Source organism: Phlebotomus argentipes, unplaced genomic scaffold (genome assembly GCF_947086385.1).
Source record: "Phlebotomus argentipes unplaced genomic scaffold, Phlebotomus argentipes genome assembly contig_5, whole genome shotgun sequence".
Classification (NCBI taxonomy): domain Eukaryota; kingdom Metazoa; phylum Arthropoda; class Insecta; order Diptera; family Psychodidae; genus Phlebotomus; species Phlebotomus argentipes.
Window position 1 is genome coordinate 5,545,603 of NW_026776165.1, and position 23,466 is coordinate 5,569,068.

At 45.4% G+C, this 23,466-nt stretch overlaps 5 protein-coding genes across 6 annotated transcripts; 1 reads left to right on the plus strand and 4 right to left on the minus strand.

Moving 5' to 3' along the window:
• Position 1: 1 nt before the first annotated feature.
• On the minus strand, positions 2 to 1,546 carry LOC132256208 (parkin coregulated gene protein). The gene is made up of 4 exons (XM_059752475.1): positions 1,427 to 1,546; positions 1,072 to 1,353; positions 345 to 494; positions 2 to 270 (listed from the first exon to the last, which is right to left on the minus strand). Exons 1-4 carry the CDS (start codon positions 1,521 to 1,523, stop codon positions 110 to 112), a joined length of 690 nt encoding a protein of 229 aa, XP_059608458.1. The 5' UTR covers positions 1,524 to 1,546; the 3' UTR covers positions 2 to 109.
• An 800-nt stretch (positions 1,547 to 2,346) lies between these two features.
• Positions 2,347 to 12,250, minus strand: LOC132256206 (probable lysine-specific demethylase 4B). Of its 2 annotated transcripts, none has more exons than XM_059752473.1 (7): positions 12,050 to 12,250; positions 7,765 to 7,933; positions 5,638 to 6,282; positions 4,945 to 5,545; positions 4,640 to 4,873; positions 4,020 to 4,457; positions 2,347 to 3,493 (listed from the first exon to the last, which is right to left on the minus strand). In XM_059752473.1, the coding sequence occupies exons 2-7, from the start codon at positions 7,888 to 7,890 to the stop codon at positions 2,349 to 2,351; spliced, it is 3,189 nt and encodes a 1,062-aa protein (XP_059608456.1). In that variant the 5' UTR covers positions 7,891 to 7,933; positions 12,050 to 12,250; the 3' UTR covers positions 2,347 to 2,348. The 2 variants fall into 2 exon arrangements, with proteins under 2 accessions (XP_059608456.1, XP_059608455.1); XM_059752472.1 differs by having other exon boundaries at positions 4,020 to 4,496.
• A 68-nt stretch (positions 12,251 to 12,318) lies between these two features.
• LOC132256207 (translational activator of cytochrome c oxidase 1) lies at positions 12,319 to 13,404 on the minus strand. Its single transcript, XM_059752474.1, has 3 exons — positions 13,135 to 13,404; positions 12,567 to 13,078; positions 12,319 to 12,497 (listed from the first exon to the last, which is right to left on the minus strand). Exons 1-3 carry the CDS (start codon positions 13,397 to 13,399, stop codon positions 12,363 to 12,365), a joined length of 912 nt encoding a protein of 303 aa, XP_059608457.1. The 5' UTR covers positions 13,400 to 13,404; the 3' UTR covers positions 12,319 to 12,362.
• A 45-nt stretch (positions 13,405 to 13,449) lies between these two features.
• On the minus strand, positions 13,450 to 18,349 carry LOC132255546 (histone-lysine N-methyltransferase, H3 lysine-79 specific). The gene is made up of 5 exons (XM_059751628.1): positions 18,162 to 18,349; positions 16,458 to 18,072; positions 15,107 to 16,387; positions 14,241 to 15,031; positions 13,450 to 14,173 (listed from the first exon to the last, which is right to left on the minus strand). The coding sequence occupies exons 1-5, from the start codon at positions 18,181 to 18,183 to the stop codon at positions 13,614 to 13,616; spliced, it is 4,269 nt and encodes a 1,422-aa protein (XP_059607611.1). The 5' UTR covers positions 18,184 to 18,349; the 3' UTR covers positions 13,450 to 13,613.
• Positions 18,350 to 18,524: 175 nt separating this feature from the next.
• Positions 18,525 to 22,646, plus strand: LOC132255561 (rho GDP-dissociation inhibitor 1). Its single transcript, XM_059751650.1, has 4 exons — positions 18,525 to 18,778; positions 18,852 to 19,039; positions 21,139 to 21,363; positions 22,332 to 22,646. The coding sequence occupies exons 2-4, from the start codon at positions 18,853 to 18,855 to the stop codon at positions 22,526 to 22,528; spliced, it is 609 nt and encodes a 202-aa protein (XP_059607633.1). The 5' UTR covers positions 18,525 to 18,778; position 18,852; the 3' UTR covers positions 22,529 to 22,646.
• Positions 22,647 to 23,466: the final 820 nt, after the last annotated feature.

Genomic DNA, 23,466 nt, shown 5'->3' on the forward strand with positions numbered 1-23,466 from the left:
GATGAGAAAAAGTCTTTTTTTGTTTTACTCTCAATCACACTTTGCTTTTCTTGTCTCTCGCGCCGCGGCGGCGGAGGAAAAGGCGATGGAAACTTAACAATGGCGTCTCTCAGTTGATGTAGCAGGACTCGTAGGTCGGCACCATGTACTTGATGTTGATGAAGGCGTCCTCGCCGCCGTGGCGCTCCAGCACTTGCAGAGTCTCGTCGATCAGGTCGCCCAGATTCATGTTGTTCTTCTGGGCGTAATCGATGCTGTCGCCGCAATTCACTGGCCGCGCAAAGAGAGAGACAAGGAAGAATGTCAGATGATTGTCAGCATCTTGAGAGGCGTGCAACACTCACGGTTCTTCACTTTGTAGGCGTTGAACATGGGCAGCAGCTGGCGATAGAAGGGCACCAGCGCCGGGCCCACGAGATCGGACGACATCACGAGCTGCTGGATGATCTTCAGAGTCACGCACATCGTCTCGTTGTTGCGCGTATTCAGAGCGTCTGCAAGGACGATCAAGATAAATCACAGGATTCGTGCTAATGACAGCTGAATTGGGTCAATTGCAAGCCATTGTTCTCTTGCCAAACTTATGCAATATTCAGCCGAAAAGTGTCACTGAACTTTCGCAATTGAGAGTGGAATTTTAGCAAAAAAAAAGCAGAACTTTTTATCTGCACTTAGACTGCCAATCGATGACTTTAATCGATCGGCAATAAAACACGCTCTTCTTCTTCATTAGAAATGTTTCTCAGATAACAAACTTGTTCGTGTGCTTCACAGAAGCTAAAGCACAAATTCACCTTTTAATTAGAATATATACTTATTCCATATATGTTGAAAAGTGTCGATAAGTTACTGAATTTACCGACACGAAGGGTTAACTCATTACGAAGAATATGACATTTACCTGGAAAACCTGAAGAGCTTCAAACTGTACACTAAGGAGATTCCAAAAGGAATTCACTGAATCCCTTCTGTGCGACTTCTGCGAAGTGTCTTCCTACCTGAACACGAGACTTAATTGCCATCTGGAAAGTGCCAAAAGCAGGCGACAGAAGATGGGACAAAATCACTCACTCTTGATGGGGATGATGAGCTGCGGAATGACGGGGTAGATCTTGTCGCCGCCGTGCGCCAAGAGGTCCTGGACGCCCTGGCGGGCGTACGTCTTGTAGGGATGCTGCGTCTCGCTGAGTCCGTCGAAGAAGAGCGGCAGGTAGAGGCCGTAGTCCAGCTTGTCGATGTCCACCGTCCACGCGATCTTGAAGCCGCCGATCAGGTAGTCCATCTTGATGGGCAGATCGCCGCGGTCGTAGTACATCCGGAAGGACGTGGCGCGCGGCTGCAGGAAGTAGCGTCCTGTTGGCGACACGGAGGGAGACTGTGTGTGTGAGAGTGGCCAGGGAGACAGAGGGCGCGTCGGGAAACTCACTCTGGGGCGTCTTGGGTGGGCCCAGGACGCGCGTGTTGCGCTGCAGGGACTCCGTGGAGAACGGGGGCACGGGCCGCTTCTGGCGAGAGCCGGACATTGTGTGTCCACTGCACACACACAGTGGCTATAATTCCTGCACTATCGAATATCACCACTGCTCGTCGCCATGGACACGTCGCGGCGTCAACACACGCCGTCTTATCAGGCGCCGGAAGTGCGCCACTTCTTTATCGACGCACCGCACGAATTGGGCCAGAAAAGCGAGCGCATTTGCTGCTCCTTTTTTTTCCCCACGAAGGAATCCAGGCCAATCGATGCGCGAGACTTTGAACTCAAATGCAGAGGCTTTGATTGATGTGCAGAAGGAAGTTCAATGGCAAGAAAGGACAGACAGAAAACACAGCTTTCTTCAATTCTCCATTTATCAATCAATCATATATATATTTATATATTTTCAGCCAGAGAAAATATATACCTAAATTATTACGCCTAAGTGTAACTTCAAGTAGTTTTTTGTGTTATTTCTAAAATGACAAATACTTCATAAAATCAATCACTTCATCATTGAAATATAATAAAAATGGGCGCAAAATCTCATCATCGGCATCGCAATTCATCCTTTTTCACTTTGCCATATTCTTCCTATAATAGAGTAATTCATTGTGAAATTAGCCGAAATTCATCTCATTTCTTTTACTTTTCTTCCTCTTCACTTTTTCCTGTCTTCAATTCCACTCTTTTTGTTCATTGAATTCATTTTACATTTATATTTAGTATCTTCTAGAGGTAAAATCACAAACTTATCAGGATAAGTCAGCTATAAGTCCATTGTAAATTCAGAGGAAAGAACTATAAATTTGGGGAAATTATATACTCCAAACGTCTCTCTCTTTCATCAAATTGCCGGACAAGCGCGCGCGGCCTAATTGTCATCCGTCAGCAGCCCCATTCGACTGGAGGCCGTTGGGAAGGTGGAATACAGAGCATTGAGCGCGGCAGGATTGTGATAGTTGAAGCCCAGGCTGGACTGCAGCGCCTGCTGCGAGGCGATGATGCTGCTGCCCAGCATCGTCATCGATCCAGACTGCTGCTGCTGCTGCTGCTGTTGCTCCTGGAACTCCCCCAGCGACTGATAAGTCTGGTAATTGAGATCGAAAGTCTGCTGCATGGCGGCAACTTGCTGTCCACCGGCCACATTCGCCTGCTGTGGCTGCACGCGATTGTTCATCAAGCCACTGACCATGAGATTTGGCGTATATCCATCCTCCTGAGCAAACTGATAGTCCAGATTCTTGATGATCTGCCTCGGCTTCTGCTGCGTCTTTCGCCTGCGATTCGAACTGGCCGCCGCCGCCGCCGCTGCCATCGGCACTTTGTTGCTGTTCAGCTGTTGCCTCATCATCGTCACACTATCCGGCACTTCCATCTTAATCTGCAGCACAGCTTCCGGTGGTGTCTCGTCCTTCTCCACCTTCACCGCCTTCTGTGGCGCCGACGGCGTCTTACTAATGCCCGTGGTGTAAACCTTACTCGGTGTGGTTGTTGAGGAACCGTGCGAAGACTTCCTCGACTCCAGGAACTCACTGAACGCCCCCAAATATGACATATTGGTGTTCATACTCTTCATCGGCGGCGCCTTTGCTTCTGTCTTCATCTCTTGCTTCACTTGTGGCGGCGGCGACGGCTTCACCTCCTTCTTCACCACAGGCGGAGGCTTCGGCACCACTGGCGGCGGTGGCTTTGGACAAAACACAGGCTTCACAGTCAAATTCTGCACACTCGGCGGCGGCCTGACGACCGGCAACTGCATCGGAGGCTTCGGCGGTGGATTCACGCCCGCCTTCACCATCGGATTCACCGGCAAATTCGTCACAGGCGACGACTTCATCATCGCCGTCGAACTGCCATTGATCATCGAATTGACCATTGAATTCATCATGGAGTTCATCATGGGCGTCATAATGGGATTCATTGACATGCTGTTCATCACCGGATTCATCGGGATGCTGGAGTTCGGCATGTAATCGTATTTTTCCACTTTTGGCGCAGGCGTCAGAGGACTTTGTACTGCACAAACAATGGGAAGAAAGAAAGAAAGGAAAAAACGGTGTAAATAAAAGGTGTAAAATTAAATACATCTCAAGATTCAACAAAGAAACATTCACACTAAAAACAATTTGGAGAGAGAAATTGAATATTTTGCGAATGAATTAAGGCTAATAAATCATTTATACTTCAAAACCAGCAAATTTGAGGTCATATTGCAACATGAAACTTAAGAAATTGAGTGAAAAAGGATTTATGAACTATGAAAAATTCTTAAAGCTTCCGTAAATCAAAAACCAATAATTTAACATCACGAAATAGAGAGTTCAATCATGTGAAATAACATAGAAATGTGACGGAAATTGCAGTATAAATTCCACAGAATCCATCAATCAAATCACACACATAAAGAGAAATCAAGCGAAAAATTTCCGCACACAGCATTGCAAAATTCACCCATTTTTTGACATGATTTCTCACAAGCACAAAAATGATAAAACACTGATAATCCACAGGAATTTGACTGCAATTTGCCACTGGAACTCACCTGGCACTGGCGGTTTGGCATACGAGCCAAATGGTGTCTCTGTCAGACTCCTGATGCCGGGCGAATTGTCCAGAATCTTGTTATTGACTTTCCCCATCGAGAGTGTCGGCTTCTCTATCCTCTTGGCATTCACTTTTGGGGTCATCGACATGGCTGGCGATGGCTTTCGTGCCTTCGGCTGCTTCGCGACCACCTCAGCAGCCGCAGCAGCAGTGGCGGCGGCGGCGGCGGCGACAGCATCATTGCGCACGCACGACGGAGTCTCAACACTCGTCAGAGTCTTGCTCTCATACAACTTTGGCTTCATCTCCAATTCCGGTGGCTTTGGTGTTTTTGCTATCTTCGCCTGTGCTTTCTTTGGCTCCAGCAACTGCGACAGAATCCGCTCAGACTCCAGATTGGCTACCATATTGGCCGTTGGCTTCCTCTCGCGCTTCCCTGTAATTTCCGGTCGGTTGATATTCAGCAATTCCAATTCTACCACACATGCGAAATTATCCATAACAAAGAAGCCATCAAAAATACATAGAAATTCGATCCCAGAAAATAAAAAAAAGATAGAAAGAAACACAAATAAAGTCTCAATTAAATATCCTTTTCAACTATAATATTGTAAATACCTGTGAGTTTCAATTTCTTAGGCTTCTCCTTCTTCTGTCCATCCTGACCAACTTCCTCCTCTTCAGCCTCCTTCTTGGGCTTTCGCTTTCGCGGTCGCCCAACTGGTCTCTTTCCACGTCTGCTGCGCATCTTCCGCAACTCCTCCATTTCACCCCAATCATAGTCATCATCACTCAAATCGTCATCAGAATTCTTTCGCTTCTTCTTGTTCTTCCTCACCTTGAACTCCTCATCTGTGCAAACAGAGAAATTGACATTAGAGTAGAAGATAAAGAAAATCCTCAATTGTCAATGTCACTCTCACCTGAGTCATAGAGCAAATCCGAGAGTTTCTTCTCCATAGTCATATCATCCACGTGTTCAGCATCATCTTCAGGCTCATACATCTCATCCTCAGCATTGTCCAGTGTCAGCGCTCCACTCAGCACTGCGCGCACCTCATCGGGAATATGTGGATTCCTCTCGATGTCATCCATATCCAGATCTGGATAGCGCTCCTTGAAGGACTTGCTGGAATTGCTCAACGTCGGATTACACTGTCGATTCATCTTGCTCAGCATCTCCTGCGCCAGCGGATTCTCCTTGTTGCTCACCAGCCTCACCAGATCTTGCTCTGTGGGTGGATTTGCCGGTGTCTGAATATGATATGGACCCTCAGGATGTGGTCCAATATCCTGACCCTTCAACCAATTCTCATAGCGCTCCGGCTGAAGGCGCTTCACAAATGTCTCCATGGAGATCTTCACCATGTCACTGCTGCACTGACACTGTGTCGCCCTCTTGCCATACTCCACCCACCGTGGCATCGCGAAATTCGTCGATTCGGCACAATTGAAGCCATGATTGAAGCCCGAATGATACCCAAAAGGAAAGGTTATCATGATCTCACCCGCTTCTTGGGTAATCTACAGAAATAAGAAACACAAACACACACAGAAAAGATATTTTTCATCAATCTATTCAGAGATCATATCCAAAAACTCCCACAATTTCTCACCTTATTGTACGGAATGTTGTGCTTCTTCAGAATCTGCGGACTTATCAGTGTTGTCTTGTGTCTCAAGTAAGCCTTGCAATTATTGTGACTTGCCTCAAAGTACGTGTTTGCCATCTTCTCCATTCGCCTCCCCAATTCCGGCGGCACAGCATACCACGTCTTTGGCGCCCCAAAATGCAAATAATTTATCGAATACAAATCCATATCTTCAGTGTGCCACGCAAATGTCGTCTTCCACATGCCAAAATACAAATACGCCGTATTCACGCCGTCAATCTGTATCCCATAGTCATCATTCACATAATCCAAAATCGTGCCCAACGTGTTCACATTCCACTCCTTCACGTCCGGATCCGTGAGTGTTCCACTCACATCAGCACCATAAATTGGCGCCACATACTTTATATTCTTCCAATACTTCCTCTCCAAGTCCTCAAAGTCAAAATGATTGGGCGTGGCATAGCGATCAGTTTGTGCCAATTCGCTGAATTGCTTCAACGTTATTGGTCGCTTCTGGATGTTGATCTGCTGATAGAGTCCCTGCTTGCCCGCCACAATCTGACAAATGGGCGCCGGAATTGTGATGTCCAACTTATCAAGGTCATATCCAGATTTACGTGGCACCCACTCAACCGGAGGCACAACCTGCAGAACAAATGTTGCAATAATAAAGTGGGCGTGGCTTTCCAGGAGGCGGAGCCTCATCGCTTTATCAAATAGTCAGAATTTTACACTCCAATTCGCTAAAAATCGAAAGGAATCTATTTGATATTGCAACTTAACGATTAAGAGTTTATTTAATACGAATTTCATCCGCGACTATCTTTGAGAAGGCTTTGTTCCTCAATAGGACGTAATGCCGAATAATTAAGTAATTTATAGAAAAATTGGTTGAATTTTAAACTGATTCTCAAAAAATCAATCTTCGTCAATTAACATTTCCCCTTTTCTTCCCCCTCCAATAAAAGAAAGGGATTTTCTAGATCTGATTAAGCCTGGTTCTAAGTGAAATTACGCTCAATCATTCCACACTCATCGCTCAATAAGTCGAAGTGCCTCAGCGATGGCATATAGCTCTGCCGGGCCGCGCTGAAACATCATTCTGTGCTATGTGATATCACATAGCAAGTGAAACCCCTCTTATATACCCATCACAGTCAGGCAGTCCGAAAATCGACTCGCCCATGTACAGCTGCAAAAGCCGAAAGAATGTGAGTCAGTGAGTGGAAAGAGAGAAAACTCTCTGTGTGAACTCGCCTATGAGCACAACTGCACAAAACCTCTCCCATTTTATCTTTTCAGCCTCTATTTTTTCCTTGTGCCTCCTTCTCGCGACGCCAGAGGAGCGCATATACACCGTAAATCGTACACAACATTGCCATGTTAGCCACAACACTTCTCGTCTCTTCTTAAACACAGGAGAGTACAAATGGTTTCTCAAAATTTGATTTGCTCAGCATAAAAATCCTTTATCGACAAAATAAACATCAAATTATTTTTAAAAAGTTGAATTGAAATAAAAAAAAACATCAAAGCCATAAGTCTCTCATTTCTATACCACTTCTTTTCACACACATAGAAATGCGCAGTGGTAGAAAAATCGATTTTTCTCCTCGCTTTGCGCTCATTTCTTGCGTTGAAAGTAAAACTTACGCCGGACGGCAATGGGTTAACAAAATCACGGATTCTTTGAAAATGAAAAAAAATCATGTTTGAGGCTAACTAATGGAAAAATAGTGATTTTAATAAGTTTATCAGCATAAAAAATTTGCTGGAATAACATTAATTTGACCTCTGACAATGTCGATCGAGGCACGCGAGGTCATGCTAAAAATATATATCCCGTCAAAAGTCATTATAAAATGAGTGTTAGCATTGGAAATACATCAGCGTAATATGACTAGGCCGTGTCTCCGCTATGGCGACATAGATGGCGCTGACCATTCGATCGGAGTTTTAAAAAAAAATATAGCAACACTTCTGCCGATCCTTCGACCATCACGACACACGCACTCTGTTCACGCCAATTAGCGTGAACAGTCTGTGTCGTGACCCGAAGTGTCGAGCAGAAGTGTTGCTATATTGAACTGTGCTTAAGGATATTTCCGGAGTAGTTTCGTCACTTACCTTCGCCAGACCCGCCTTGTGCGCCCCCTGGGACTCCATGTACTGAATGTACTTGCCGAAATCCTTGAACTCCTCCCAAGTCGGTCGGAAGACCATCAGACGCGGAATTTGGTAATCGTCGCCCATTTTCTCGTCTCTCCGTATCTTGTCGAGCCTCCAACGTTGTTATCTGTTCGGGAAGGAAGACGCATTCTGTGCTTAGAAAAATACACACCTACACTGTAAAACTCCTCTCCACACTCTAAAACATATTGGATTCTGAGAGCCTCACACTTTAGCAGTGTGACTTTAATGCATCTCCCACAAAACTCAGTTCGTCTCTTCTGCGGAAGGGAAACGTGAAAGAGTGTGAAAAAGGTGTATTTCTCATTATATGAGAAGCATAAGTGACAAAAACACTTTGAACAGCGCAAATCTGAGGAGTGTAAAAACAACGCGACTCTTTTCCCAGGTATTTTTCAGTGTACTTTTGACCCAAGTTTCGTTCATCTCAATTTTTTCATTTCTTCATCAGACACTTTTGTATTTTCTCTCCTCCATAATCACTAAAATCACTTTAGAACACAAAGTGTACTAAAAACTTTATTTTTTAGAACATGTTCCAAAAATATCCAGGAAGTGAAATTTCGTTCAGCGCACAAAACATTTCAGCAAAGCTGAATTTTCTCACATTCATCAGGACATTTCAGCAGCATCGTCAGTAAGCAGTAGCGCTATATATGCAGGAAATCTGGTTGACAATGCAAAAGAGGGAAAAACGAATGGCCAAGCACTTGTTCCTCTTTGCACACGGCACAGCAAACTCAGCTGTGTTGGTTGAGAGTAGACAAGTCGCATGGGAATTGATTCACCGTGCATTTTGCAAATAGATCCAAAAGACTCCAACTGACGATGATGGACAATTGATTACTTATTAAAAAAAAAAACAGGACACATCATAACCTCAACGACCCTCACTAAATTTCTCTGGAAAACTATCATTCCAACCATCGAAAACTAATCACAATCACTTATGGGTTAACTTGACCCTCTGACGCGTACTAAGAAATAAAATACTTTGACCTCAAAACTCAATTAAAACCCAAAATCAAATTGAAAAAAAGCATAAAACAACATCGAGAAGATGAATGAACATGAGATTCCGACGCTCTCTGGTGTCAGCTTGCATAACTGAGACAAATGATAAAGCCGAGACACCTTTGAGTAGCTGAATTCCCTGGTTCCCCTTCTACTCGCTTACGAAATGGTTTACTTTGGAAAATTATTTCCATCCTTCTAAACAATGTCATATAGTGAAAATTTATTTTAACCAATTTTAGCATTCACAGGGTGACTCAAAAGTCACAAATACACTTTTTCTCCAACATACAAACATTTTAAGAAATTCCCTCAAAAAAAAAAAATAAAGGAAGAAAACCAACAACCAGAAGCTTCCGTGAGAAGATCTTGATTTATAAAGGAAAAAAAAAACCACAAAGGATGTGGAAATTATCGTGAATAAGTGCAAAAACTCAGCGTTCAGAGCTCAGCGAGTGTCGCTGCTCTTTGCATTAAAGCCCCGAACATCAGTGCCTTGAATGGCGCGCAACACATACTCAACAATTCAGCCGTGCTGTGTTTATACTTTCTCTCCTTCTAATTCAAAACATTCCACATTATTATTCATTCTCTTCAAAGCAAAATTATGTTTTTGAATACAATCTATGTTTTTCATTCTCTTCAAGAGGGGACCTTTCCTCAACGAATCCCTTTAGTACATATCCGAAAGACACACAAAGTTCATGGCTTTCGTTGGATAATTCCTAAATGCTCTCTAATTCCATATAGTGAATTTCATCGTGAGAATATCTTCTGGTGAAATTTCTCAATGTCCGTTCCAGTGCTTCTATTCAGTGAAATTATCACTCTATATTGCGCATACATATTTCATACTCTCTCATTCCATCTTGTATTCATGTGAATACAACAATTGTCGCTTACCGAAAACCCTACAACCCAACTCATTATCTACTCTTTGATCACTTCGGAGAACCCTTCTGTCTCCCGAGGTTAAACCCTATTAAAACATCAGAAACACCATGCCAAAATCCTTAGGAATTAGGGATGAAAGTGATTTTGAGATACAGAAATTCTCATTGAATTTTAATCAATATTTTCCAAAGAAGAATGATTTTCGTCATAATTCTGTCCCTTAATTGATTAGACGGAATATCTTTTCAGAAGTCATTCGCAGTTCCACTTGTATTGCTTCCATTCTGTGCACTCATCGCTGAATTAATTACAAAATCCACCAATTGTAAAGTAGAACAACCAAAATTATCCTTTCTTCAGTCAACTTTAACATTCAGAAGCTTTGCAAAACCATTTCCCTTTCCCTCAACCTCAAATCAGTTGATATGACGCATGATGTATTGCATAGTCATTTGGCAGAGAATAAAAAAAACAAGATTTATTTACTATAGGAAATCCCATTGCGACAATCCAGAGATTATCAGTAATTGTCAGTAAACAAACCCAAAGGTAAGCAACATAACCTCACATAAACAATTCAACATATGAAAGACAAACTGTTAATCACCTCCAAACAACTGCAGCTGACCTCATTTCCCCAACACACCGATAATAATAATAAATTCACTACTGAAATTACGGAAATTACGGAAAATAAAACATAAGCGATAACATAACCACACAAAAAGCCCGAAGCAAATCGACACAGAGCGACCCGAAAGAGAGGAGTGCCCACGAGACACCCTGTCGGCGAAGAGTGGGAGAAGAAAAGGCACGACGGGGAACACGTGCTCCGTCGGCCAACTTGTGGCCTGTTTGGATTCTCGCGGAGCCGAAAGCAGAGCGGCCCGCGCGTCAGCCGGTGCACATTTGACAGGCAATCCGTGAAGAAGTGTCAGTGTGTGTCTGTGTGTGTGTTTGTCGATGTGTGTGTTTGTTTATGTTTTCCTTTTTTTCTTTCAAAAGAAAAACAAAGATCTCAGATTTCGGAAACCAGACTAGAACGTTGTTCACAGGAATCAGACAACAAGATCACAGAGAGGATTTGAATGGTAATTAAGACACACCAGAAACAGAGTTAAATGATGCTTCGAAGTGAATCCTTCGGAGAATGGCGAACGACTGAATGGTTGGAAGTATTGTGAAATACAAGATCATGGAAGAAAAAGGATGAAAATGCGCAAGGACCGGAATTTTCACAGGATTTCATCACATCGTGCAATTCAATCCTCAACACGAGTGATGAAATTCTGGAACATCTCTCGAAAAAAGGGCCTAAAGACTTGAGAAATCAGTTCAGGTTGTTCAGGTAGAAAATCCCAAAACGATTTTGCCTTCAGTCAAAGTCAATTCAGTCTGGAATGTTAAACAGGCCAAAGGTCCTTCAGGACCATAAAATTCTAATCGACTGACTCTAGACTGATTTGTAACTGTGTTCGCATTACAGATTTCTTGTAATGTTTTACATACTCTTTTTCATGAGTGTTTCAGTATGGCTTCAGGCAGTCGCCATCAACATTGCCCAGATATTGTTTTTGATACGGAAATCGCGGAAAGATTTCCCTCAATGATGAGTTGAATTAGAAATGTTCTTTATATCAAATCCACTTTAATAACCTAGAAATTGTATGTTTTTCTTATCACGCTTTGATTTTTCTGACCAATTCTTAATTTTTGTCCTGATCAGCACAATCGCATTTTTTTCTGGCTCTTGCATTTTTTGCCCCAATTTTCATCAGATATATTTCACCAAAAGTTTTTATCTCTTTCATAGAAGATTCCATCTGTTTGCCACCCTACGTTGGCTTCCGCAAGAATCCCACATTGCGTAAACCTCAACAATCTCATGCTTGATTTTCAGTGAATTTCATCATTAATAAATGCACAAAAGTCCGGAGTAAAGCGTTTTTCTATGCAAATCAGGTAATTTCGCCACGATCCCTCCAGATATTCTGCAAAGTATCATCGCCAGGGGAGACTTTGAAGGCTCTGAAGGACTCTCTTTCACTCCTGCCGGCCGAGCTTCGCCATGAAAAGCACTATGGCAAGGCCTACGTGACCAACTCTATATGCGCTCGCCTATGTACAAGTTCGTGCGCCTCCTCGGGGACGATTTCTCCCCCAGCGAGATTGACATTCAGCTCAGTAAATCAATCACGGGGAACTACTCAGCGAACGGACAACCACAAATGCATCGCCGGACAGTGTGAATTCCCGGAAAGAGTGACTTTTTCCCACCCGTAGAAAATCATTGAAACAAAATGGTGGTACTCACAAATCTGCCTTGTTCACCTCTTCGTCGATTTTATGCACTAATCTTCACGTGTTGCCCACTCTCTGCTGCACACAAGTCTTCTGGCCACTCTTATCGATGTCCTGGCACACAAATTGGGAAGTTGCGAGACATTTTTCTCTGGAAAATCGCAGGAAGAACAACTCCACCATACAAATTCACACACCTCACTCTCAATGGCTGAAATGAAGACTGAAGGCAAAGACCGATAAAACAAACGCCACGGAATGTTCGGCGGATGTTCGTAAGAACTGGTCGATACTTATCGATTCGCGACAATTTTGAATTTATTTTGCTAACCAGAAATCTCTTGATCTTCATTTTCTTCAATGTTATCAAAAATCTCATCTATGCAATCGACGGTGTTGTTCAATCTCGTCCGGAAGTGTTGATAAGCAACCTTCTCAGCCTCATTTAGTTGCACGTAATTCTGCAGAGATAAGAAAATGCTTTGAAATTCTCATCTGAAATGTAATTTTCGACCATTTTTCCCACTTACGTGAGGGATGTAAACATGCTCAGCACTCTCCACCTCGTACTTCAGCTCCTCCAGCTCCTTCCGGATGCGCAGGAGCTCCGCCGGTGAGCAAGTGAAGTGCACTAATCTCTCCTTCTCATCCAGAACATCCACTTCTTCCGCCCCCACGAGGATGGCGTGATCTGTGGCATCCTCCAGGAGCCTCTCGGCAGGAGTGTCCTGTGCAACAGCCACAATAATGCCCGTTTCCGTGAAGAGATGCTTCAATTCCGCATAGGAAGAGCCAGTCTTTTTCATCACCGTCTGCAGATTCGCCTTCGCCAAAGCCACATTGTCCGTGTAGAGGACAAGCATCACGTACACCTTGCTGGCCACCGCCTTCACCTCCAGAACGTACCTCTTGTACGTCGCCCCCTGACTGGAGGCTTTCTTGATGCTCGTCTGGATTGTTGCCATTGGAACTTGCTTCTTCACTGCCGCATCAATTGTGTGCTTCAGGAGGGAATTCACCGCCGGATTGGCAGATTTACCCTCTGGAATGCAGAGAAGTGATTAGGTGATTGCTGGTCAACTTCCCAATGTTCTTTACCTTGGATAGCGAGACGGATTTGTCGGGCGAATCTCGCGAACAGCAGAGATTTCTGTCCATCTTTTGCCGCTTTTGTATGCCGAATATTGGCCCATTTGGAGTGACCGGCGAAGTAGCAACTTCCTGTGTGTATTCCACAGATTGACAGGATGTTTTGCTGGGTACTTCTCACCAAAAGCCTCTGGAAGATCATCTTGTGGGAATTTTCCTGGACAGGGTGAAAGTGTGTGGTTATGTCACCATAATCGCTCGATATATCGATCATCGGAATCATCAATTCTCATCAATTTCAATTTCAAGGAAAAACCGGTGAGATAATGAGGAAATTTCTTTTATTATTCTTCTATTTGCTACATCGGCAGTGTTACATAAGTAGTGTATTATCCATGAAGGGTGTAATTGTAAGTCTTAATCTACATATGACAACGTGACAACGAGTGTTCTCCAAATGGTCTACTAAGCGCCTTCCTTCCTCTCCTTCAGTTGTCCGGAGCGCCACTGGGGCCACCCGCCTCCGCCGCCCAGTGCCAATCCTTCCCCTTCGGCCTGAATTTGGACTTGTGCTGCTTGGACGAGCTCGCGTCCTCACCCTGCACCGCGGCATCGCCCTCAATCCCGAATTCCCACTTGCGCTCGCGGAACTTCTTCTTGTAGTGCTTCTCCGTGCGCGACTGCCGCTGATACTTGAGCGGGATGTTCAGCTGCTGCTGCAGTCCACTGTGCGGCGGCGGCGTGAGACTGGGACTGGGCGTGTGCGGCAGCATCTCTTCCGTGAAGTTCGGCGAGATGTCGCACGTGGCCACGGATTCTGTCGTCGTCACGGACAGCGAAGATGTCGAGGACGCCTGAACGGGCGCCATTTGTGGCGCATGGTGACTCTTAGCGTCTCCATAGTGCGGCGAAGCGTCCTTGCTGCTGGGCAGAGAAGCCTCCTCAATGGATCGGCGCGTCTTGTCCAGCTCTATCGAGGCGAAAGCCACCAATTTATCAAATCCACACCGAACACGATCTTGCCAATGACTCTCATCGTCGAGATACTCTGCAAAGACACCACAAAATCAGCACTCACAGTGGGCAAAATTGAAGGGCAGATTGTCACTACTTACCCTCATCCTGCCTGCGCCTGTTCTGCTTCTCATCCATCGGCCCATAATTCGTGTCCGGACTGATTGTGGAGTCCAGCGAAGCCGATTGTCGGTCGCAATTGATGTACGGCGGCGCCTGATCGCCAATGCTCCTTCCCTGTCCCTGGAAGAACGCCATCGAGTCCTGCTTCACGTCCTCCTGCTTGATCTGAATGGGCTGCAGATCCATCGGATGCACATCGTGCAGATCTCTCACTGGCGCCGGATGTTGCACATGATCACTCTCCTGCTTGATCTGCAGCGACGCAATCACGCGCGCCTGGAGTGACGCCGCCAGACCCTCAAGCGGCGGATGGACGACAGCCGCATGATCACCAGCCTGGCCACCACTCGACACCTCGGCAGTGCTGTAGGTCAGCTTCCTCTGGCCAAAGTCCTTCTTCGTCGCCACCTGACGCTCCTTCAGGTGCGCCTCCTGCTCCGTCGTAATCCCACTCATATTCACAGCAGCATTGATGATGCACTGATTGGAGATCTCCAGCGTCCTCTCGATCTCCCCATTCACCAGGTCCCCAATCGTCTTCGTCGCCCGATGGAGATTCACCGGCGACTGCTGCGCCGAGCGCTCCTGATTCAGATGCCGGCGCAGGGCGATCTTCGCCGGCGACACTTGCGTGTAGTCCGGCTGCATGGCAGGATAGACAGCGCCGCGATGGTGCTGAGGCATTCTCATGCCCGGCGAGAAGCTGGCGCGCATCTTTGACGGATCCAACTGAGCCATCTGCTCAGGCGTCATTCGCTCATCGAAGCGCCTGGAAAGAAAAGGGGAAGATTCACAAAGGACTCCAATTGTGAGAGTGAATGTCTTGACATTTGACTCAACTCACCCAGATTCCATCGCGGACTCGTGCTGGTGCTGGTGTTGCTGGTGATGCTGCTGCTGCTGCTGCTGCTGACTCAGATACACCTGATAGGCCGTTGAGAAGGACTCCGCGGCCGTCTTCCTCATCTGCTGCCCCTGAAAGGCCGTGAATTTGCCCGACTCCTGAATCAAGTCCGCCACTGGGATGACATCGTGCGAGGAGGAGGACGCCTGCGGCATCTCCGGCTCCTGCGCCGTGAGGATGACACTACTGGACGTGGCGGGCATCTTGGGCTGCGCAGCCACCTGCTGCGCCATCTGCTGCGATCGCCTCAGCTCCTGATCCTCATTCAGCACCGACGTGATGATGCTCTTCAGGCGATCCTCGAAGTTCACCACCTTCGGCGACTCGTGGATCTTCAGCGTGGGAATGGCAGTGGCGGCGGCTGGCTTCTGTGGTGACGGCGTCGGTTTGGCATACACTGGCGCCGGCATCAATTCACTGTCGCCCAATTTTCCCTTCTGCTGCTTGTCCTTCGGCGGCTTCTGCCCTTTGGCGCCGGTGCTCAACTTGCCCGCCTCAATCTTCCTACCCGTGGCGAGAATCTTCTGTGCCAGAAGCTCAGGATTCTTCTCGTCAATCTTCCCCACATCCGGCACATCTGGCCACTCGTGCATGCGCATGCGATTGGCGCGCGCGCGTGCCTGCGCCTTGGCCGGCTGCTGGCCAGCCGCCTCGGGATTTGGCACATACAACATGGTGGGATTCTGACACATCAACTCCTTATTCTGCCTCATGCTCTTCTCCAGTCGCCTGATCTCCGCCTCCATCGTCGACACCTGACTGTAGATCCGCTTGCGCTGCGCGAACGTGTTGTCGATCTCCTTCAGCACGAGATCATAGCTCACCGTGCGCGTCAAGTCACTCTCCTTGATCTCCGTCTTGTAGTGACTCTCCGCCAGCTTTCGCACGCGCCCCATCACCAGCATCTTCTGCTCCATCTCAATGCTGCTCACCTGATTCTGCAGACGCGTCGCCGTGGCCTGCAGCTCCTTGTGCCGCCCCACAATCTCCTTCGCCTTGGACAGCAGATCATTCTGGCTGGACGAGCTGATGCCCAACTCCTTCATTCGCGCCTTCAGCAGCGCCACACTGTCGTCAATCAGCACCCGAATCTGCTTCTCCAGCTGGTTCGCCCTGTTCAGCAGCTTCTTGTTCCGCTCGCGCTCCCGCTCGATCTGCTGCGTGATGTTCTCCTTGTAGCTGGGCGTCCTCATCTGCTCCAGCGTTTGCATGAACTGATTCCTGAGCAAAACCCAAATAAAGAGACACATTTAGTCACCCTTTCGAGACAGCTGATTAGATTCACAAATACCTGAACATGTCCAGTAAGATCTGCAGCGCATATGGCGTCTCTCCGGGCGCCGTTGGGATCTCCAGCTCGCTGTGCTCCATGTTCCCAGTCAGCGACGTCAGCTGCTGATCAACACACCCCGGCGCCGGCGGCAGCTTCTTCCCCAACACCTCGACAGACGTGCTGAGCAGTGTCTTGCTGTGCAGCAAATCCAAGCCCACAATCTTCAGATTCTTGCGCTGCTTCCCCTTCCGGATGCGCCCACGCTTCTTCGCTTGCGTATCCAAACTGCTGCTGCTGGCCACATTCTTCTTCCGCACAATCTTCTTGCTCTTCTTCGGCTGCTGCGACTGTGGCTTCTTCTGTGGCGCTCCGCGTGAGCTGGAATTGTAGCTATCCTCCTCCGATTGACTACTCTTGTCCTTCGAACTGCACCAGTCACTCCACGCACGTCGTGTCGTCGGGCCCGTGACTTCGGCGTCTGTGTCTGACGACGAGTCATACAGCATCTTCGACGTGTTCCTCTTGCCCTTGTCACGCGCGCTGGTGCGCGTTCCGCCCACGGCCGGAAAGCCGTAGTCCGTGTCTGTCGTCTTCTGATTCTTCAGTCGCTGGAAGTACTTCTCCAGCTTCGTGCGATCAATCACGTGCAGATAGTACGACACGGGCTTTCCCGTCCACGAGACACTGCCTCGCAGCGGCGACATCTCAGTCACGTGCATAATCGTGCCGATGTCCGACAGATTCCTGTCCGTGATGCGGAAGTTGATGGGACAGAAGCTCTTCGAGGAAACAATCCGTGCGCCGTCCTTCAAGTCGGCAAATCGCTCCTTCAGCTGATGATCCACGTGAGGCCCGAACGCGAAGTTGTTGACAAACACCACAGTCGCCGAGTTGATCATCTCGCGATGCTCGTCGGCCAGGAAGTCACCCTTGATCAGCCGATACTCGCCATAGCGCTTGCCGAACCATCGCATCCACAGCTTGAAGTTGTAATCCATGCTCTCGGCGTAGCGCGTCGGGAACTCCGCCCGCTCGATGCCCAGGCAGATCTTCGTGTGCGTGGCCGCGGCCATCTGCAGCACCACCTGGCCCACGCCCGAGCCCAGGTCGATGAACACGTCCTCCGGCGAGATGTCGATCTGGTCGATCATCTGGCACACGAGATCGTACGACGTCTCGCCGTACACTTCCGGCGAGAAGGGCTCGTACTGATTCAGCTTGTCCGGATCCTCCACCGAGCCATTGTACACCTGCTGCAGGATGTGCTTCAGCAGCCCCTTCGTTGGTGTCTTGTTCAGTCTCTGCTCGAACGTCCCGGCCAGCTTCTCCTCACTGATTATCCGCCCGATCATCTGATTGTACGTCTCGCACAGTTTCGTCATGGAGTCATAGCACGTCGTCTTCACCTCGGCGAAGTTGATCCTCTCGTGGGCCGCCTTGGACTGCGTGATGTCCTCGAAGACCCACCGGATCGTCTCGATGATGTCAATCCCACAATCGTGCTTGTCCGATCCTGAGCCAATTTGCAGAGGCCACGTGTACACCAGCGGCTCCCCGCCACTCGGACTCTGCAGCAGGAGACTCTTCTCGCCACCCGACAGCATCCGCCTCAACTCCTGTCCACCTATTGCACCTGGAAGAGGCGACGAAAGAGGTCAAAATCCCCGCCAACACAATGTCTGCACGGCCCAAACAAACATCAAAACACTCCGCGCGACTCACCTTTCAGCTTTACGTCCTGCATTCCGCCCCTGATGTGTGTCTGAGTGATTGATGAACAGATAAATACACTTAATTTCACTACTTCACAACATTTTTGAACTATTTAAGCCTATTTTCCATCTTAGGCAAAATGCTACAGAGGAGAAAACATTTTGACAGCCATTTATTTTCTCGCTCGGATCCAGCGCGACTCCACACGGCCGCCAATGGAAGCACACTCGATCTGAGACACACACCTTTTTCGCCATACTCAGAATTTCTGATGTTTTCTCGTGAATTCTCTTCAAAATATGCTCTGCATTTGAAAAGACAAGCCTTTTATTGCTCCTTCATCAGCAATTTCTTGTAAAATGGCATGGAAAGTGTTGAAAATGCTCTTCGCCCGCAGAGTTCAACGGCTTCTGAGAGATGTGCTAATGTTGCCACGCCTGTTGGCTTCCGGAACGTCACGGCCAGTCGGTGACTTTTTGTGCAATTTATTTGTCGCTCTTGCGTGCTGTTCGTTCTGCATTAAATTCCGTTTTTGTCTCCTTTGCCGTGCTAATTCATCGCCCATCCACCCACCAATTTGCCGGAGAGCGTGTCCGCCATCCGTTTGCCCAGCATTTGACGCTCAGGTGAGTGCGCGCGGGGCGCTTCCACAGACGCCCTTGTGTGATTCACTCTCTCTCTTCTGTCTCACACACACAGGATGTCCACCGAGGAGGAGCCCAGACGCGAGGCGGAGGGCGAGGAGACGCCCGACGTGGATGCCAACTATCAGCCGCCGCCGCAGAAGACCATCGAGGAGATCATGGCCACGGATCAGGAGGACGAGAGCCTGCGGAAGTACAAGGAGGCACTCCTGGGCGCCGCGCAGGCCGAGAAGATTGTCGTGGGTGAGTCTGAGCAGTTGCATCTCTTGCCGTGGTTCGTGTAAATATTTACGCGTGAGCCGGCAGGAGGCCAACGGGCTGTTCCTGGGCTTTGCGGGAGAGAAGAGCGCGCGTCTGGCCAGAGATCTGTGGCGCATTCCTTCTCTGTGACGGACAAGTGCCCAAGAGACGAGGCTGCCTTGGATTTCTCCACCCTTTCAAAGCTTTTCCTTTGTGGCATTTGTTATTTTTGCCACCACAAATTTCGACATCCAAGTGCACAATCATGTGCAGAATGCTCGACTCGATGTCACGAGCGTGGAAGAGAGAAAAAGAGTGAAAATCTCAAATGCTCCTGAGATATTTTCCACGTAAGAGTATAAATAGTCTTCCATTTTCACCTCATTTTCACTCACGCCCCCGAAGGCGAATCATTGTGCGGCGAGAAAATCGCCCCGAGAAAACCTCTTGAGAAATGTCGCGCTCACCGATAAGGGTGAAGCACACTAATTGTGCTGGGATTAGAATTTCCTATCAATTCGCCTGATAAGTCTTTATCTCTCATTCGCGCTCTCTTCGCTTCGTCTAACGATGAGGCAAAATATCGTTGGAATTTGAGGCCTTCGACTGGAACTCTAAGCATGTTTTCAATGGGGAACAATATTGCTAAGAGATGCGAAGAATTCTCGTGTGGAATTGCAAGAAATCTTTGTGTAACTCTAAAGAATTCATGAGTAAAAATGATCAATTAAAGGGGCAAAATGCAACTAACTTCATTTATTTCAATTCTGCAGTGGCAACACTATGAATTTTAGCCTATATTCTAGCAAACTAGGATTCTATTCTCGCGAAAATAATTGAATTTAAGCTATCTTTAGGCATTGAATTGGCTGTAAATACTCTAAATAGGAAACCAATAGTTTTACAATCTCTATTAAGTAAAAATTTGACGCCATTTTTTATAACAAGAATCTGGCAACCCTTTGGAAAAGTTTCGGCTCTAAATATCAGTCTAAATCACTAAAGAAATATTCATTTAATAATGATGAAAGATCATAATTTTAGTCTAAAAATTAGAAATTCAATTGAATTTTTGTTCTTCACTTTATCTCGCGACGTTGAAGGGTTAAAATTGTCAATGATAATTGTTAATTAATTCCTGTGCTCTTTGCAAAGAGTGACATTAAAAGCTTCCATTAGAGAATCCTGAGCAATTTAATTACCGAAATTGGCGTTGTGAATAATTAAAATGACGATGAAATTGATTGAAAAAGAATTGCTTTTTATGGTAAAAGAACGAGTTTTAAATACAATAATATTATTCAATAAATCCATGAATGATTTCTCCATAATTATTGCTCGTAAATCTACAAAACACTCAATTTGTCAAGTGTTTGTTTGGCGCTAAAGAGCCCCAAAATCAACGTCTTAATTGTTTCTCTCGCGAATATGAGTGAAAATTGACTTATAAATGTGCTCATGTTTTTGAGGGTGCGAGAGTGAAAAGATAAATTGGAGCAGTTTTCCTGTGTTCTAAACTACAAATTTTATAAATAGACAACATCTCTCAGCTCCTTTTTTCTCCAATCGATCAACAGCCATTCAAACAATGTGATGCAAAACTGGCGTGAGTCATTTATGCTGTCTAATAAGTGTTGGTTTCATTCATTGAGAATTTTATGTAGAGGAAAAAATGAAGTGGAAAATCTCAATGGATTTTTATGTTATCACAGTTCAATTGCACCCTTCTGTGTCCTTTCTTTTCATTCATTTGTGAAATTCATTGAAGCGCGGAAGCATTGAGAAATCATATTTTAGAGGAAATGTCCAACTTTTCTCGGCTATTCAATACTCTTATTCAACATTGGGAAAAGCCGATAATAATTTTCCTATAAAGAGTTGATTTATGGGAGCAATTTGTGCTTGAGAGCGACTGAGAATTGTCCCATTTTTATGCGATTGTCTCATGCGAGACGTTCATTCATTGATTTATGGACGCTCGTTTTTCCTGCAATTTACCTGGAATTATTGATTTTCGCTCTCTGGCTCAGCATCTCTCTATTCACTCTCTCTCTCTCTCTTTCTCTTTCTTTGTCCGCGGGCGCTCTCTCTGTCGCATGCAGACGCCACGGACCCGCGGAAGGTGATCGTGAAGAAGCTGGCGCTGTGCGTGACCGGACGTCCGGACATGGAGCTGGATCTCACGGGTGACATTTCGAAGCTGAAGAAGCAGTCGTTCACCATCAAGGAGGGCGTGCAGTATCGCATCAGGATCGACTTTGTCGTCCAGCGAGAGATCGTGCATGGCCTGAAGTATGTCCAGAAGACGCTGCGAATGGGCGTTCCAGGTGAGTGTCTCTCAATGTCTTCTTCTTAATATCTTTTTTGCCACAGTAAATTCTCACGCCATTTCTCTTAACCAAAAAAAAAATGAAAAATGCTTTCTGGAATCAATAAAATTGTGCTTTGTTGCCCCATCAAAAAGCACCTGGTAATTAATATTTCTATTCATTATAACTAAAATTCATTTCACTGTGAAATCGCCACGCATTTAGCTGTTGAATCACAGCTGTTTTTTTTATGTTTTATCCACTGAATATGAGAGGCTTTCAAAATGCAATAAATAATTTACCATCAGAGATATTTTAATGGGGATTCGCGATAAAGAGTTGTTGCTCATTGACTAAAAATAGAAGGTAAAACCAAGAGAGAGAGAGAGAGAGAGAGAGAGAGAGGAGTTGAGGAGTCTCCACAACATTAGCTTCAAATCCATTCAATGCTCATGACAAGGGGAAAATATATTTTTGTAAGTAAAATTCACTCAAAAGCGACAGAAAGTTTATTAGTTAGTTTAATTTATTTTCTCATTGAAAATTCTTTCATTACAAAAAAACGATAAAATGGTAATATTGAATAAATATATAGAATATCTTCTGGATTTGAACTCATGAAAAGCAGGATAAAAGCTTCGAAGTGCAATTTTTCAGCCGTATTAAGATGTTTATTGAATCAATAGAAAATCAAGCTTAGAAAAGCACAAAAAATCCTTAGTCTATTTTAGTATTCAGCTTTTTTTATTAATTTTTCCCTGATTCTAATTGATTTTACCGATGATCGCAAGTTCAAATCTGGTAAATAAATTGATTCTTAAATTTTTTTTTCTCACCATAAACACTTTTTTACACTGTTTAATTTCATTTATAAGACTTTGAGTGTAATTTGGAAGAAAAATTTCACGATTTCACACAGTTTAGGGTGGTTCAATGTTGAGTTTGTTTGAAAAATTCTCTTCTAACGACTGATTTTCTTACGACAGTGGACAAAATGACGCACATGGTGGGCTCTTATCCGCCCAAGGCGGATTTGCAGAGCTACACGACGCCGCCTGAGGAGGCGCCGTCGGGCCTGATGGCGCGCGGCTCGTACACGGTGACGTCGCTGTTCACGGATGACGACAAGAATGAACATCTCAAGTGGGACTGGAGCTTCGAGATCAAGAAAGACTGGAATTGAGCCCATCGCTTTGCTTCTTCCGCGCCTTTTCAGTCACCTTTTTTCCCTTTTGTCTTACGTTCTGTTATTCGCAGTAGCAATATGCGCTAGCGCTCGGAGGGATGCTCAAATTGTAGAAGCGGATGACAGGAAGAGAATAAGAAAAAAAACCGAAGAAACCTCCCAAGATGAAGAATTTGTTAGGAGTTTGATAAAAACAAGAAAAAAAACCACCCGAAAATAGTATGAAAAAAGGGGAAATTTGTGCCATTTTTCATCAAAAAGAATCATAATAAGAAGAAAAAAAACATTTAGAAGGGTGAGAAAAGTTGTGGAAAAGGAGAAAATATATATGTTAAATGTATTCTTTTTATATAGAATTAATGTCTGTTTATGATTGAGGATTTAAGCCAGAGGAGAAAATCTCCCCTTAAGTGGTGAAAGAAAAAAAAAGAAAGAAAGAAATTCATATCTTTTCATATTATTCTCTTAGGCATTTATGATGAAAAATAAACTATACTTTATATATTTTTTTGCTGCTGCATAAGAAGTTATTTTTTATATTAAAACATATTTTTCAATTTTTGTAATTCTCTCAAAATCAATAATTGCGCATGGATTTTATCAACACCATCCAGAATTGCATCTTTTTCTGCGCAAACTGCAAGTGTGAAAAGTGAATTTAAAAATAAAAATGTTTCCAACATTTCGAAAGTATTCTCAGAGTTTATTTTTTGCTCTGACTTAAAAATTTGTATTTGCCAAAAAATGCACATTTTTTGCCCCATCTGTAATAGTGATGCCTTAAAATTTTGTAAATGTAGTAAAAGAAGAAAAAGTAGATCCTAATCAAAAAATATCACTAAAAAAATTCCATTAGTTCTACTATGAAGAAAAGAAAAGCTCAAGATAATTGAATGTTTTCTCCTTTAATTTGTATTTTTTTTTTTCTTTCTCTT